At 35.0% G+C, this 16,182-nt stretch overlaps 1 protein-coding gene across 1 annotated transcript; it reads left to right on the forward strand.

Moving 5' to 3' along the window:
• The first annotated feature begins 2,804 nt into the window (after positions 1-2,804).
• Positions 2,805-15,862, forward strand: hsd11b1lb (hydroxysteroid (11-beta) dehydrogenase 1-like b). The gene is made up of 7 exons (XM_059563036.1): positions 2,805-2,951; positions 9,432-9,562; positions 9,789-9,900; positions 11,075-11,166; positions 11,246-11,339; positions 11,456-11,621; positions 15,606-15,862. Exons 1-7 carry the CDS (start codon positions 2,876-2,878, stop codon positions 15,775-15,777), a joined length of 843 nt encoding a protein of 280 aa, XP_059419019.1. The 5' UTR covers positions 2,805-2,875; the 3' UTR covers positions 15,778-15,862.
• Positions 15,863-16,182: the final 320 nt, after the last annotated feature.

Consider the following 16,182-nt stretch of genomic DNA (forward strand, 5'->3'; position numbering starts at 1 on the left):
TTACCAGGTCTAGTCTCACAGACAGTACCTTGGGTTAAAATTGTTTGAAAGATGACATGCTAACATCACTGCTGAAGAACTGCTACACTGCTACCTTCAATAAATTCTTATTAAATAACTCCTGTACTGCTTTAAGAATACTATCATCTGCATGTTTGATCATATTATAGCATATTTTATCTTTTCCTGGAGCTGATTGCTTAAATTGACATAATACTCTTTTAAGTTCCCATATCTCAAAATCCACATCTAATACTCATGTCCCATAAGGTTTTCTATTATAAATACATTGATGTTGCATTAAAATGTCCTGTCTTTTCCTTCTATAATTCTCATCAAGATTTTCTTTACTATGTGCCTTTTGAAATGTTTCGACTAATATTTCTGCCTTTTCCTTTTCTGTGATAGCTGTTACTCCTTATCCTGTTAATATCGGAATATTCCTAGTTTTATATATCCCAATCATCTTCTTTAACATACCCCATACCTCACCCAATTCAGTTTCTTTTACCTATGGAAGAACAATACTCTTGCCAGTATTTCTTTTTTGCCTTTTTGATTTTCCTCCTAGCCTGAGCTCTTTCTTTCTGATATTCTAATACTGCCTTTATAATCAATGTTCTTTTTAGGATTCTAAAAGCTTTATTTAAATTTTTAACAGCATTAGAACATTCCACCATGGAACAACTTTATCCCTTCGTTTTTTTCTTTTTCTTTTTTCTCCCAATCTGCTTTCTCAAATTTCAATCTTTGCTGTTGAAATACCATATCCCTTTGTACTTCCACTCCTACTGTAATAATTATTGGATAGTGATAACTCCCAATTGTCGATTGTTCTAGTACTTTCCATTGACATTTAACTGCTATATTTGCTGACATTAATGTTAGATCTATGCACGATTTAGATTTATCCCTTATATTGAACCTTGTTCCACTCCCATCATTTATGCACACTAAAAAAATATGTACCATTTTTATCTGGTGTTTGAACTTCCCCATGTAAGATTATGTGCATTAAAATCACCACACCATACTATACCTTCTACTACTCCAAATTTTGCATAATTATAACAAGGATAACGGTCCACAGGGATTAAAATAATTGTTCGTTTTCCCATCAAAGTCCAAACCTCTACCTTAATGCTTTCATCTTGTGAATATATATTTACTTTCCTATGTGCCACCCCTTTCTTCACAGATATTGCACAACCCCCACCAGCTGTTTGTGTTCTATCTTTCCTAATGGATACATACCCTGGAATGACAAAGTCCATCTATGGTTTAAGCCAAGTCTCCTGAACATCTGGGAGATTTATTAACTCATGGATCATTCTTTTGAACTCTTGGACATTCGCAGATAAACTCCTAGTATTCCATTGTACGATCCTACAGGGCATCTTATTTGTTTAGCCTTTGCTTGCATGTTTATATCACGTTTATAATGGGGTTTAATGTTTATGTCTTGTCGCGTAACATTTCCATCACACGCTTGAGGTATTTGGCCAATCACAACGCACTGGATAGCCGGCCAATCACAGCACACCTTGCTTTTCAGACTGATGAGCTTTGTAAAAATTGACGGTACAGTATGTGGAAAGTAATGTGTTTTTTTTTTAACCCTAAACTGCATAAACACTTTTCATTAAACCAAATACAGAAAATAATGTTCTTTTTAGCAGCATCATATGACCCATTTAATTAAATCATGACCACAAATTAAGAACATCATAATAATCAATAAAACTAGAAATCGGGAATTAACGTTTATTATTATTTCTTAGCAGTTCTCACATTGGCTATGTAAACTTTGCATCATTTTAAGGTTATAAAATAAAACTTATTTGAAAATCGTCGAAGTTACTCACTCTCTGATTGCTCTCCGTGTCGTCCATCTTTAGTGGTCCAAATCAGTAGGTGGCGCTGTTACAAAAGACTTTAAAAAATGTCATAAAGAAAAAAAAGATATTCCTCCGTTTTGAATCGTAAACAATACTGACAGGCCTTCAGCCTACTATTGAGCACTAAACTCTTGGTCATTATCCAGCATGCTGGATCTCAGGGTCAAGCTTTATGGCTCTTTTCTGTATCAGCAGCAGTGTTGGGGAGTAACTATTCAAGCCAAGTCTTCCACATGTGGAGTAAATACAGAGAATTGATATTGCGTTACTTTCAGACCCTTGGTACAAAAAGATAACACTAACAGAACATTACAGATAAAACATAAAATACAACTATACAAATAAGGTCATATAAAAACATAGATAAGTAAAGCAGCACAAGGTACATGGCAGATAGTACATGCAAACCAGTGAAGTAAACAAACAGTGCAGATATAATGATTGTAGTGTAAAATAGCTTATTCAGTCTGATTAAAGTGACAAAAATCTCAGACAGCAGTTCTTTACATAAAAACAGTATCAGTAAACTATTTCTTATGATTTTAAATCTGCATTGAACTTCAGATCGATCTCAAAGTAAAAGGTGGTACTAAAGTCTGATTGTGTGGTGGATGTGTTCAAATTCGATCATCTTAATTCTAGTCATGAAGGATTTTGAAAGTCTGACAGTGTTGAGCACTACTGTAAGGCTAACACTGCATGGTGTAAATGTTAGAAAATGATTAACAGTTGAAAATAAACATTTATTAGACATTTAGAAAAGTAATCAAAAAGTAAAAGTAATCATTAAAGTAATTAAAAAAGTTACACTACTATTACATTTTAAATAGGGTAACTTGTAATCTGTAACCTATTACATTTCCAAAGTAACCTTCCCAACACTGATCAGCAGTACACTCACATGCAGTCAGAAGTGGCATTTCTCAGTGCACTCACAGGATACACACACGAGCTTCTGATCGAGGACAGCAGTGGAAATGAAGGGGTATTTGGGCTTTTTTCTGCTGATCGCTGCCCTCACGGCCTACATGTGGAGAGATACGTTTGATCCAGGTCAAGACAAAAGCTTTTTGCTGTTATTATGTTAATTTTATTATCAAATGCCATATTCTAGTCCTTAAATTGCAACATGACTAATATAAACATTTCATATAGTAGCCTACTTTGTGGAATCCTAAAAAAAAAAGTTTTTTTTTTAAGTGGTAACACTTTACAGTAAGGTTCATTAGTTAACGTTATTTAACTACTTTAGTTACATACAATAACAATATTTCTACAGCATTTATTAATCTTAGTTAATGTTGATTGATTCCAACATTAACTACTGCATTATTCAAATCAAAAGTTGTGCTTGTTAACATTAGTTAATGCACTGTGAACTAACGTGAACAATGAACATCTGTATTTTCATTAACTAACATTAACAAAGATGAATAAATACATGTCAAGTCACGTCACCTTTATTTATATAGCGCTTTAAACAAAATACATTGCGTTAAAGCAACTAAACAACATTCATTAGGAAAACAGTGTGTCAATAATGCAAAATGATAGTTAAAGGCAGTTCATCATTGAATTCAGTGATGTCATCTCTGTTCAGTTAAATAGTGTCTGTGCATTTATTTGCAATCAAGTCAACGATATCGCTGTAGATGAAGTGACCCCAACTAAGCAAGCCAGAGGCGACAGCGGAAAGGAACATGTACAATGTATTGTTCATTGCTTGTCCATGTCAGTTAATTAACTAACATTAACTAATGGCAGAGGTGGAAAGTAATGAATAACATTTACTCGCGTTACTGTAATTGAGTAGCTTTTTGTGTACTTCTACTTTTTAGTTTTTAAAACTTCCAATTTTACTTTTACTTAAATATTTTGTTTTAAGTATTGTACTTCACTGCATTTTAAAACGCATTTTAAAATTGACAAATATTCAATTACGGAGTAAAAATAAATAGATATCTCCCTGTAAACTACTGCAGTAAACAATGGGCAGGAGAGCAAATTGGCGCTAAAATCACAAGAAAGATAGATGCAGAAAGAGTTACTCCACCCAAATTTTTTTGTCATTAATCACTGTCGTTTCAAACCCATAAAAGCTTTGATACGGTCTTCATTTTGACAAGCATTTTTAATTTAGTCAAAGTCTTTATCTTGAGACAAAAATGCTTAACAGTCTTAGTCACATTTTAGTCTTTCATTGTTTTCGTTTTTTTGTGTTTTAGTCGATGAAAAGTCATTGCATTTTTGTCAACTTTTAGTCATTATTTTAGTCAAACTGCAGTTACAAACATTTATTTTGGTAGCTATTTTATATGTAGGTTTCAAACAAAAATTGTCATTAATTCTTCTCTCTTTAGACCGAATCATTAAGCTTATGAGAAATTTGAATCAAGGATTGAATTTGGAAAAACTTAAAATGACAATTTTCATTTTTTGGGTGAACTATCCCTTTAAACAAGAGCAACTTAAAAATGATAGTTGTTCATATATATATATATATATATATATATATATATATATATATATATATATATATATATAATATTTTTTGAAAAAGCACAATAAGACGTATATGAAATATCTTTTGCTGGTTAACATTAAAGACATGGATAGGTACTTAATAGGAATGCTATCCCTTTAAGGTGGAAGGCATGAATGTAATACTGACACATGTTCAGTTTTTTACCCACCTGTTCACCTTCACTTAATCCATAGCTGTATTTTCGTGAGATACTCTATAGGATGTATTTTAAATGTCTGGTAGTCCTCAAATAACATTATAATAGTCCCATATCGTCCCGTTAACTAAAATGCAGCATAAATTCGTCATAGTTTTTATCATCGGATATTTAGCTTGTCAACGTCTCGTTCTAGTCATAGAAAAAATGCTCGTTAACGAATATTCTTTGCCTTGTCCTCATTGACAAAATTAAAACTGCTTCGTTTGTCTTCGGAAAACAATTTAAGATATTTTGGATGAAAACCGGGAGGCTTGTTACTGTCCCATAGACTGCCAAGTAAATTACACCTCCAGAAAAGGTCCAGAAAAGTATGACAGACAAGGTCAGAATAGTCCATCTGTCATCAGAGATTCAATCTGAATTTTTTTTCAAAATTCAGGCGATGAGAATACTTTTTGTACGAATTCATCTATGTGTCTCTCCGCATCACCGTAGCGCCATTTTGGAGAATATGAGCTCAGGCAGCTTACACTTTTCTGTTTCAGCAACAACACAAGGATACATTTTCTGTGTATTTAAGCTTTGATTTGATTGAAAACAGCACATCTGTGCAGTGTGGCTTACACAGAAGAGCGTACTCTGCTTTCGTTCAGTGGATGTTTTTCAAAATGACGCTACGGTGATGCAGAGAGACACCGAGCAGACGAATTGTTGAATAAAGTCGTTATTTTTTGTTTTCGCATACAAAAACTATTCTCGTCACTTCTTAAAATTCAGATTGAACCACTGATGGCAGATGGACTATTCTGACGATGTCTTGCATACTTTTCTACAGCGGTTCTCAATTCCAGTTCTCGCGGCCCCCTGCTCTGCACATTTGTTATGTCTTTCTTTGTTAACACACCGAATTGCGATAATCAGCTCGTTAGAAGTAAGCTCAGTGCATGAACTGTGTTCCGATTGACATGGTCTCAGTGTTCATTGCTCCCTACTCCCTGAGCAGGGGAAATCTGTTGAAGTTTACCTCACTTCGAAACATTCATTCACGGATTTGCGCTGCGCAACGTCTTCACACACAGACAAGTGTGACATCATATACCTCGGTAAATAAACACAATTTAGATTCATGTCTCACAACTTTGAATGGAGCATATACGTTCGCTTGAAACTGGAATCATGGCGGAATACGTTCTTACGTTCGAATAGAACAAAAGTCTGAATTGATAAGAGAGACATACAAAATGTGCAGAGCAGGGGGCCGCGAGCACTGGAATTAAGAACCGCTGCTTTTCTGGACCTTGACTGTGCAATTTACTCCCGGTTTTCATCCAAAATATCTTAAATTGTGTTCTGAAGATGAACAAAGCTTTTATGGGTTTGGAACGACATAAGTGATTAATGACAAAATATTTATTTTGGGGTGGAGTATTCCTTTAAGCCGCGGTTACACTAGACTTTGAGCATGCAAAATTAAATCAAGCAGTGGTCTATTTAAGTGATTACAATCAGTCACAAGTATATTTAATCAAGTACACACGAGCACAGGTACAAATCTCATGCAATAAAAAAAAAAAAAATTGAGAAAACTGTTTCCCTTGCCCCACATGGAAAAAAACCTATATAAACATATATGTTTCAATATATGTGACATATATAAAATTGGCCGGTTTCCTATATTATATGTTCATATATGTACATATATGCACACATATATATGTACACATATATATGTGCATACATATACAGTACAGACCAAAAGTTTGGACACATCTTCTCATTCAAAGAGTTTTCTTTATTTTCATGACTATGAAAATTGTAGAGTCACACTGAAGGCATCAAGGGCTATTTGAGCAAGAAGGAGAGTGATGGGGTGCTGCGCCAGATGACCTGGCCTCCACAGTCACCGGACCTGAACCCAATCCAGATGGTTTAGGGGTGAGCTGGACCGCAGACAGAAGACAAAAGGGCCAACAAGTGCTAAGCATCTCTCGGGGAACTCCTTCAAGACTGTTGGAAGACCATTTCAGGTGACTACCTCTTGAAGCTCATCAAGAGAATGCCAAGAGTGTGCAAAGCAGTAATCAACGCAAAAGGTGGCTACTTTGAAGAACCTACAATATGACATATTTTCAGTTGTTTCACACTTTTTTGTTATGAATATAATTCCACATGTGTTAATTCATAGTTTTGATGCCTTCAGTGTGAATCTACAATTTTCATAGTCATGAAAATAAAGAAAACTCTTTGAATGAGAAGGTGTGTCCAAACTTTTGGTCTGTACTGTACCTATATAGGTACATATATGCACGTATATATGCACCTATATGTTCACCTATAATAGTAAAATTAAAATCCATAGCTGCTAGGCAACATAAATAAAAGTCCAAAATGTAGAAATATACATTATTTATTTACTCAAGATCAATCAAATTGTACAAAACAAAAAATATGAGCTGGGCATCATGTATGACAGTCAAAAATGAGATATGAGCTACAAAAATGACCAGATCCTGCCATTAGCTTTATAGAAGACATATCTTGTATGTATAGGGCTTATATGTGGATATGAAGAAGCAATACAGGAGACCTTTATTTCCTGTATATGCACATATATGCACCTCAGTTTTGCCTATATGTGGCATATATACGCATATATGCAGCATATATATTATCATATATGTGCATATATGCAGCATATATGTGCATATACACTGCATATAGGTTTCATATATGCGCATATATCCACATATAGATTCTTTCCATGTGGGACTGCAAACCTAGCCGCTTCTCTTTTTATGTGATTTTTGTAATCTTTTAAAGTTGTGTTGTATAAAACAGGATGATGCAACACTGCTAAAATTAGCAATTCCTCCATTTCTGTACAGAGAGTTCACTTTGTGATGTTTTGATCTTCGTTGGTCACAAACATTCACGTGATGTGAATTCACAGGTCAAAGTTAAGCCAACCTGAACTTTGCTATTGCGCATGCATATGAATGGAAGTCAATGGAACAAAAAGTCTATTGCAGGGGTGTCCCAAACCCAATTCCTGGAGGGCCAGAGCCCTGCAGAGCTTTGTCCAACCCTGCTTCAACACATATACAATGTAATAAGCCTGAAAGACTTGATTACGTGTGACTTGGATCAGGTGTGTTGAATAAGGGTTGAATCAACTATGCTGTACTTGCATTGTTGCATTGGTGGTTAAAATTAACCTTTGACAGTTTAGCAAAAGGTTTTGCACAAATTACCCAAAAAGACAGTGGTGCAGGGTGTGCGATATATACTGTATATAGTCTGCGATTAAAATCGTAATTATTGTTTTAATGATGCGCGATTTGACATTATCAGTATTTTTCCTTAAACCAAAACCTACAGAGTGCTGTGAGGTCTAGTAGATTAGACTAGTGCACGTGCACATTTAGACTGTGTTTTTCACCGCATGATTCAGTCTGTTTAAATGTTTTAGAATGATTACAAAATTGAAGATATAGGGGTGGAAAATTAATATATTTATATAATTTCATGTAGTAAATAAATATCACAAGAAGAGTCCCGTATTTCTCAAAAAATCAGCATGATTACATAAAGATTATGTTTTTTTACAACAGTTCAATAAACAAGAATTAAGAGACTTGCGTTTTAGACACCATATCACCAGTTTTTGCTTTATTTACTTGAGTAGATTTTTAAACAGGTACTTTTACTTGTACTTAAGTAAAATTTCATTAATGTAATGGTACTTTTACTTGAGTATGATATTTTCATACTTTACTTACCACCTCTGACTAATGGATCCTTATTGTAAAGAGTTACTTTAAAAGCTAATTGTTTCAGCAGTTCCTTGAATTTTCTGAAGACAACTATATTTTTTAGACTGCTTTAACAGCTTTGCTTCCAAATTTAACTCAAAATACAAAGTGTTTGCAAGCAGTTCACTAGAACTTTAATCAAATAAACTCTAATGGTTGGCAGACTCTTTCATTAGGGTTATGTAACTTATGGTTTGTTCATGTCAATGTAACCTTGGTTAAAATGCATGTGCTGATGATCTACAGATCTAAGGGTACGTTTTAACTTTGTTTAAGCCTCACGTTTGAAATAAAAAATAAAATAAAAACTATTTTCTTAATTTTAAAACTAAGTTTTATTCAGCAAAATATGCAATAAAAATCAAAATATGCAATTTTTGTACAGGTATTTATGTAGCCAAAAAGTAAGATGAAGTTCTGATGGCATGTAATGTAAATCTCTGAGATTTTTCTAACAGTATAGTAGATGCATACATATTATTATTATTATCAATATTATTATTATTAATATAAACATCAGTTGCCACTCTATATCTGCCAATAATACATCTTAGAAAATTAAACATTTAAATATCATCTTAATGATCAAAACATTTAATGCAATACAATGATGATTGAAAGATGAACAAATAAATGTTCCTTAAAAGCCTGAAAATCATATTTGAGACTCAAATTTGAGCATGATTTAAAAAAAAAAAAAATAACGTATGGATGATCAAGTAAACCTAAGTCGCTCCAGTCCAGTACAGTAAGTGTTCATCTTGAAATATTACAAAAAATATGAAAGATATTCATATATTTACTTAATTAAAATCCGTAAAGATTTGACAGCAAAAAACATGCGAAGCACATGTTTTGATCATGTTGATCATTTAGGGGGCCTCAGAGATTTGAGCATCAAATATAGGCTTTATAGTTAAGATTGCTTCTAGCTTTTATATTTTGACCTTTATGGGAGTTTTTCAGTGATAAAGTGGTGGCTGGTTAAAGTTACCTGAAAAGCAATGGGATGTCCTGAAGTGTGTTCCTGCACATAGAGTCTGTTCGGGGGGCCCGAGTGCTGATCACAGGGGCCAGTTCAGGGATTGGGGAGCAGATGGCCTACCATTATGCAAAGTTTGGAGCTCAGATTGTCATCACTGCCAGACGAGAAAATGCTTTAAAAACGGTCAGTTGTTTTGTCCCAGACCAGTTTTTAAACAATGGTTTAAAATAGCTTTCAAAAACATATGTATGGCAAATAACACAGAATTCTAAAAGTCCTCAGCTTTGACAGCCTCTATGTAAGAGGAGCAATAATACAATGATTTTACATGGAAGTAAAAACTAAGGAAGTGAACAATAGAGATTTACAGAAATCATGCGCTGTCTGCGTCTGTCCCGTGGATGTTCAGGTGGTGCAGAAGTGTGTGAAACTGGGCGCTCAGAAGGCGATGTATGTGACTGGAGACATGTCTGTCCACGACGACCCTGAGAGAGTCTTCAAATACGCTGTGGAAAAACTGGGTGAGAAGTGATTGCATCACACATTGCATGTGAAATACATAAGCTATTTGGAATAATTAAGATTATTTTCAATGTTTTTAAAAGAAGTTTCTTCTGCTCTCCAAAGCTGCATTTACTGATTTAAAATACACATTGCTCCCAAAATCCTGACGTTCAGGGACGTCCATTGTGTTGTCCAGAAAATGTATCAAAAATAAAAATCTAAGACTATTATTTCATTAAATAAATATGAGCACTGCACGTTTCAAAGTCAAAACACTGCACGGGTGCTTTTATATGAATGTATCTCTGAAGGGAACCAACTATCTTCAGAAAAGTTTCTATGACATTTTCTTTTCATCTCTACTATAATGCCTGATAATGTAGTATTTATAACGAATTAGCATTTTCAGTAAGGCTTTCTGCTGTGAATGCGAATATCCACCCATGTTTTTACACAGCAAACACAGTTGTAAATATGTAAAAAAGCTAATCTAAACAGTTACGACAGTAATACATAAAAATGGTTGATGTTTATCATTTCATAAGATCTTTTTGTTTTAGTGAACTGTAAATCATGTCATTTTGCGGTTTAATACTGTATAGTCATTGCCCTGCCCTCACGCAGTTTATTTGTGCAGCTCTTAAAAGGTGTCATTAAATTCCCTATACTGATTCTTAAAAATTCTGCAGTACATAATTAAATACAGTTCCTCTCTTGATATTTGTGTTTTGACAATGATTTGATTGACATTTCAACTCCTATCCAATTTTCGATTTTTTTTATTTTATTTTTATTTATTTTTTACTTGGGCTAGTTAATTTTATTTTGAGCTACCAAAATCTGAAGCGTGCCGTCCTGAAGGGCTGCCAGGGATTTTGAGATTTTGTGTGCCCTGATACAATGAAAGTAGTAATATTGTGAAATATTTTTACAATTTTAAATAACCGTATTCTATTATAATATATAATAAAATGTGAATGCTGTGATCAAAGCTGAATTTTTAGCATCATTACTACAGTCTTCAGTGTCACATGATCCTTCAGAAATCATTCTAATGATTTTTCATCAAATAAATACAGCCTTGGTGAGAGAAGAAACATCTTTCAAAAAAAAAAAAAAAAAAAAAAATCATAATTCTTCCCAACTTTGCCGAATGTATTCAGCATGATACTACCGATATCCGTCCTGCAGGGGGGCTGGACTTTCTAGTGCTGAATCATGTTGGAGAAGTCAATATTGAACTCTGGAATGGAGACGCAGATTTTGTCAGGTCACTCATGCAGGTCAAACACAGGATTTTGTTGCTGCAGTGTTGCAATTTTGTTGCATTTTCTTTCCACACTGATCTCTCACTTGTTGCAGGTGAATTTTGTGAGTTTTTTGCAAATGGCCGCAGCAGGTCTTCCTGTTCTGGAAACGTCTGGTGGATCCATCATTGTAGTGTCTTCTTTGGCAGGTGAGTCTTTAACTTTGATGTCCAGTTGTCCATTGTCCAGTTAATATTAATCTAAATATTTCCGCCGGAACTGAAAAAGTTAAAAGCACTTTTGCCTCTTTTCCTCCCTGATTCAGGTAAGCTGGCGAGTCCATTTGTGGCTCCATATGCCTCGACCAAGTTTGCTTTGAACGGATTCTTCGGAGCGCTGCAGAATGAACTGGCAATCAAGAAGAGCAACGTTTCCATTTCCATCTTGATAATCGGACTGGTAGACACAGAAGCAGCAATGAATAAGATCAGGTTGGTTTTCTGTTTTGACACTCCACTGCAGACAAAAATTAGGACTTTTTTATGTTTGGAATATCAGAAATGCTTTATTCAGGCAAAGTAATAACTAATTTTATTTTTATTTTTTATTATTTTTTTAAATGCAAATGTTTAAATGTTTTTTTTTTTTTTTTGCCTAACATGAGTTCCCTGGGTATCGAACCCCACAGCCTTTTGCGCTGCTTACACAATGCTCTACTGAGTCACAGGAACATACTAAAATGTTAGTATGTTACGTAACAATTTTTTCAAGCAAATTATATAATAATTACAGCTTTTTTCTTTCTTTTTTTTAAATCAGCATTTCTATCAAACAGCAAAGCCATGTAGATGTTTATAAGCAACTGAAAAAAGCACAAATGTCAGGGCTGAGAAACCTTTTGTTAGAATTTGTTTAGGGTTAGGTGGGTTTTTTCATATATGCAGCCGCCTAATCCGCTTGCCTTTGACTCAATGTTACAGTTATTAGGCGGCTGCATATATGAAAATAAAACACCTAACCCTAAAGAAATTCTAACAAAAGGTTTCTCAGCTGTTTTCTGTAGTATTAGGTGTCCTTAATAACATTCTAAAAGTTTACTAAAGTTTGACCACTAGAAAGGTGTAATTTTCAAGATGGTGTCCAAGATGGGCAGGGAGCCTTAAAATATCCTAACTCCTTCATTATTTGACTTAGTCAAGTAATGTTTGTGTCTAACCCCATGTTTTCTGGGTCTATGAATCCATTGGACTTGTCTAAATTGCACTGACATTAATTACATACTTATGGAATACATGATTTTGTGAGAATACTGTAAGGTTTTATCATTGTTTGGGGTGAACCAGAGATATAAACAATTTAGCCTATGTCATGTAACTCCTACTCAGTACGTGTTTTTTTGCTAAAACACAGACTTTATATTCAATGTAAAAGTTATGGCACCCAAAAGTAACTTAAATTGGAGTTGTATAAACAACCCTGTATTAGCCCGAACAGAGGGCTGTGTGTGAAACCTCTAAAATGGTCACTCATCTCAATTTTAATAAGGTAATGCATATGTAATGTATCCTCCATAGATGTTTTTGAGTATAAAGGTGGCATTATACTAAACCCAACAAAACTAAATTCACAATTTTCAGTAATTCAGAAGATGGTAGAAGAGAATACTGACATTTGATATTGCTTGACTCATTGTAATGTTGTTGGCAGCACAGTGTATACCAGTTTGCTCAAACAAAATTCATCCTTGACTACTTAAAAAAAAGAAAAGTTCTTTATTTTTTTTGTAATTGAATTCAAAAAAGTTAACTTTTGTATTTTCTAGATTCATTGCACACAAACAGAAATATTTAAAGAGTTTTTTGTTTTAATTCTGTTTGTTACGACTTACAGCTTAGGAAAAAAAATCAGTATCCGCCTAGGCTAGTTCAGAACATGCAACCACAATTATGGGAAAGACTAACGACTTGACAGTTGTCCAGAAGACAATCATCAACATCCTCCACAAGGAGGGTAAGCCTCAGAAGGTCATTGCTGAAAGGGCTGGCTGTTCACAGAGTGCTGTATCAAAATATATTTATAGAAAGTTGACTGGAAGGAAAAAGTGTGGTAGGAAAAGGTGCACAAGCAGCAGGGATGACCATAGCCTTGGGAAGATTGATAGGAAAATCAGATTCAAGAACTTGGGAGAGCTTCACAAGGAGTGGACTGAAGCTGGAGTCAACGCATCAAGAGTCATCACGCTCAGACTTCTTCAGGAAATGGGCTACAGCTGTCACATTCCTAGAACCAAGCCTCTCCTGAATCAGAAACAACATCAGAAGCACTTTTCTCCTTACCTGGGATAAGGAAAAAAAGAACTGGACTGTTGCTCAGTGGTCCACAGTCCTCTTTTCAGATGAAAGCAAATTTTGCATTTCATTTGGAAATCAAGGTCTGGAGGAAGACTGGAGAGGCACAGAATCCAAAGTCCAGTGTGAAGTTTCCGAAGTCAGTGATGATTTTAGTGACGTCTGCTGGTGTTGGTTCATTTTGTTTTATCAAGTCCAAAATCAATGCAGCCATCTACCAGGAGATTTTGGAGCAAATTATGCTTCCATCTGCTGACAAGCTTAATGGAGATGCTGATTTAATTTTGCAGCAGGAATTTAGCACCTGCCCACAGTGCCAAAACCACTTCCAAGTGGTTTGCTGACCATGATATTACTGTGCTTGATTGCCCAGTCTACTCACCTGACCTGAACCTCACAGAGAATCTATGGGGTATTGTGAAGAGGAAGATAAGTAACATCTGACAAACAATACAGAGGAGCTGAAGACCGCTATCAAAGCGACCTGCAGTGCCACAGACAGTAATTGCAAAAGGAGCCCCAACCAAGTATTGAGTGCATTATTAAACCTACTTTGGAGATCTTGAACATTTCTGTTTTGTAAATATTTTTTTTTGTAATAGATTGATCTTTGAGAAAATATTCAAATTTTTTGAGATACTGAAGCTGTAAGTCGTAACCATCAGAACTCAAACAAAAAACTCTTTAAATATTTCAGTGTTTGTGCAATGAATGTAGAATATAAAAAGTTTGCTTTTTTAAATTAAATTCCAAAAAAATAAAGAACTTTTCCATGTACCTGTACTTAAGGAAATTGTACTTATTTTCCCCATAAATATGCTTGTAACCAATTGCTTTAATATATAATTGGATTTGTAATCACTTATCTATCATGCAAATATGATAATTAGAATATTACATGGCAAAAACATGTATCAGGCACTAATATTTCTGGTCTATGAGGAATACAAAGGAGTACTGGTCATTTTAAGGACCTGGCGGCTGCCATTTTGCCTTTCTTGCAGTCAAACTTTGGTAAACTTTAAGTTTGTTTTTAAGTACATTTGATACTACTGTAAACCACTGAGAAACCTTTTGTTAGAATTTTTTTGGGGTCAAGACATATTTGCAGCTGACTAGATACATTTGCAGCTTTTATTAATCACGGTCAGAAACAGACAAGATCAATCAGCAGCGTCAGGGATAGCCTAATACAGATAATCCAGAGACATAGACGTCTTCCAGGCAGAGGTCGGGGCAGGCAGCAATCAGCATAAACAGTTGAAAAACAAGAGCAATGGTCAAAGGGGCAGGCGGCAGAAAATAACAGTCCGTACAAACAATCCAAGATAATACACGACAGGAACAAACACAAGGAAACCGCTCTGAAATGTCAGACTGGGCTAAACAAGACCTCGCAATCACTGAGAGTCCAAACACCATATAGGTGAGTGGTAATGAGGAGCACTTGGTCCTGAGAATCCTGAGTGGAGTGCCCTCTACTGGAGTTCATGTGCACTCCAGCGGACCATCTTGACAATAAAATGCAAATTAACATGCAATTTGCATCTTAAAAAAAATAAAGATAAAAATACATCCATTGATCTGTTAATAATAATAAAGTCTATTAATATTATTATGAGCAAACATGAACTGACAATGAACATTTGTATTTTTATTAACTAATGTTAACAAACAAAGTGTTTTGTCCATATCTTTCGAGGACTAGTTGCGGTTCAAATATAATCAATGTTCCGTTCTATTCTGTGCATCACTCAAGATATTTCTAGGAAGCAGTTTATGAATTAATTTGCAGTTTGTCCTCAGTCTCATTTATCTTGTTACCTTGGTGATCTATTATAGTGGACAGAACAGTGTGCTAAACATAACTATCAACACCAGACGCCACTCATTTTCTTCTGGATCATGATTCATCGTTCAAGCAACTTCACACACACTGACACAACCGACTGACTGTAAAGGAACATGTCTGGGCCATAGTTTTCTTTTTTTAAAATATTGCCTATATGACAATTAAGCACATTTTACCTGTCAGTTTGTCATACAGTCAATATGGTTTTTAAATGCATCATAGTAGTAATTGGCTGAATCACCCATAACTGTATTCTCTATGAAATCCCACTGCAGAGGATTCAGCACGATGACCGCCTATCCTGCCAGTGAAGCTGCTCTGAACATCATCAAAGCCGGGGCGACCCGTCAGAAAGAGGCCTACTACCCCTGGTTCCACTACTTCACCTGCCTGATCAATAACATCTTCCCCTTCGGGAAGGATATTCTGCTGTCAAGCCTAGAATAAGGACTAAATCATCTGCATAGTTCAGACATTAAAGCAACTGTATGTAAGGTTTTTACCTTGAAATATCAAAATCATTCCAAACGTCTGTAAGTTGGTTGAGCAGATCAGAATTTCTGCAAAAAAGGCTGATCGCTTTCCACAGCAACAAATGCATGTGTACAGCTATCCTCTGTATTAGGACAGTGATATATTTACCACACAGAAGTCCTCTCTAAACGGTAGGAAGCGACAAAGTCACAAAAATCCATAAAACTACACACAGTTGCTTTTACAAACAGGATTTTCATTATTTCCTAAGAACATATGCATGAATATGATGAATGAATGTTTTATGTGCACTTGAGCCAATTTTTACATTTTAGAAATTAAAAGGCAGCAGGTCACTGAAATTTTTCATCAATAGTT

Source organism: Carassius carassius, chromosome 12 (assembly GCF_963082965.1).
Source record: "Carassius carassius chromosome 12, fCarCar2.1, whole genome shotgun sequence".
Classification (NCBI taxonomy): domain Eukaryota; kingdom Metazoa; phylum Chordata; class Actinopteri; order Cypriniformes; family Cyprinidae; genus Carassius; species Carassius carassius.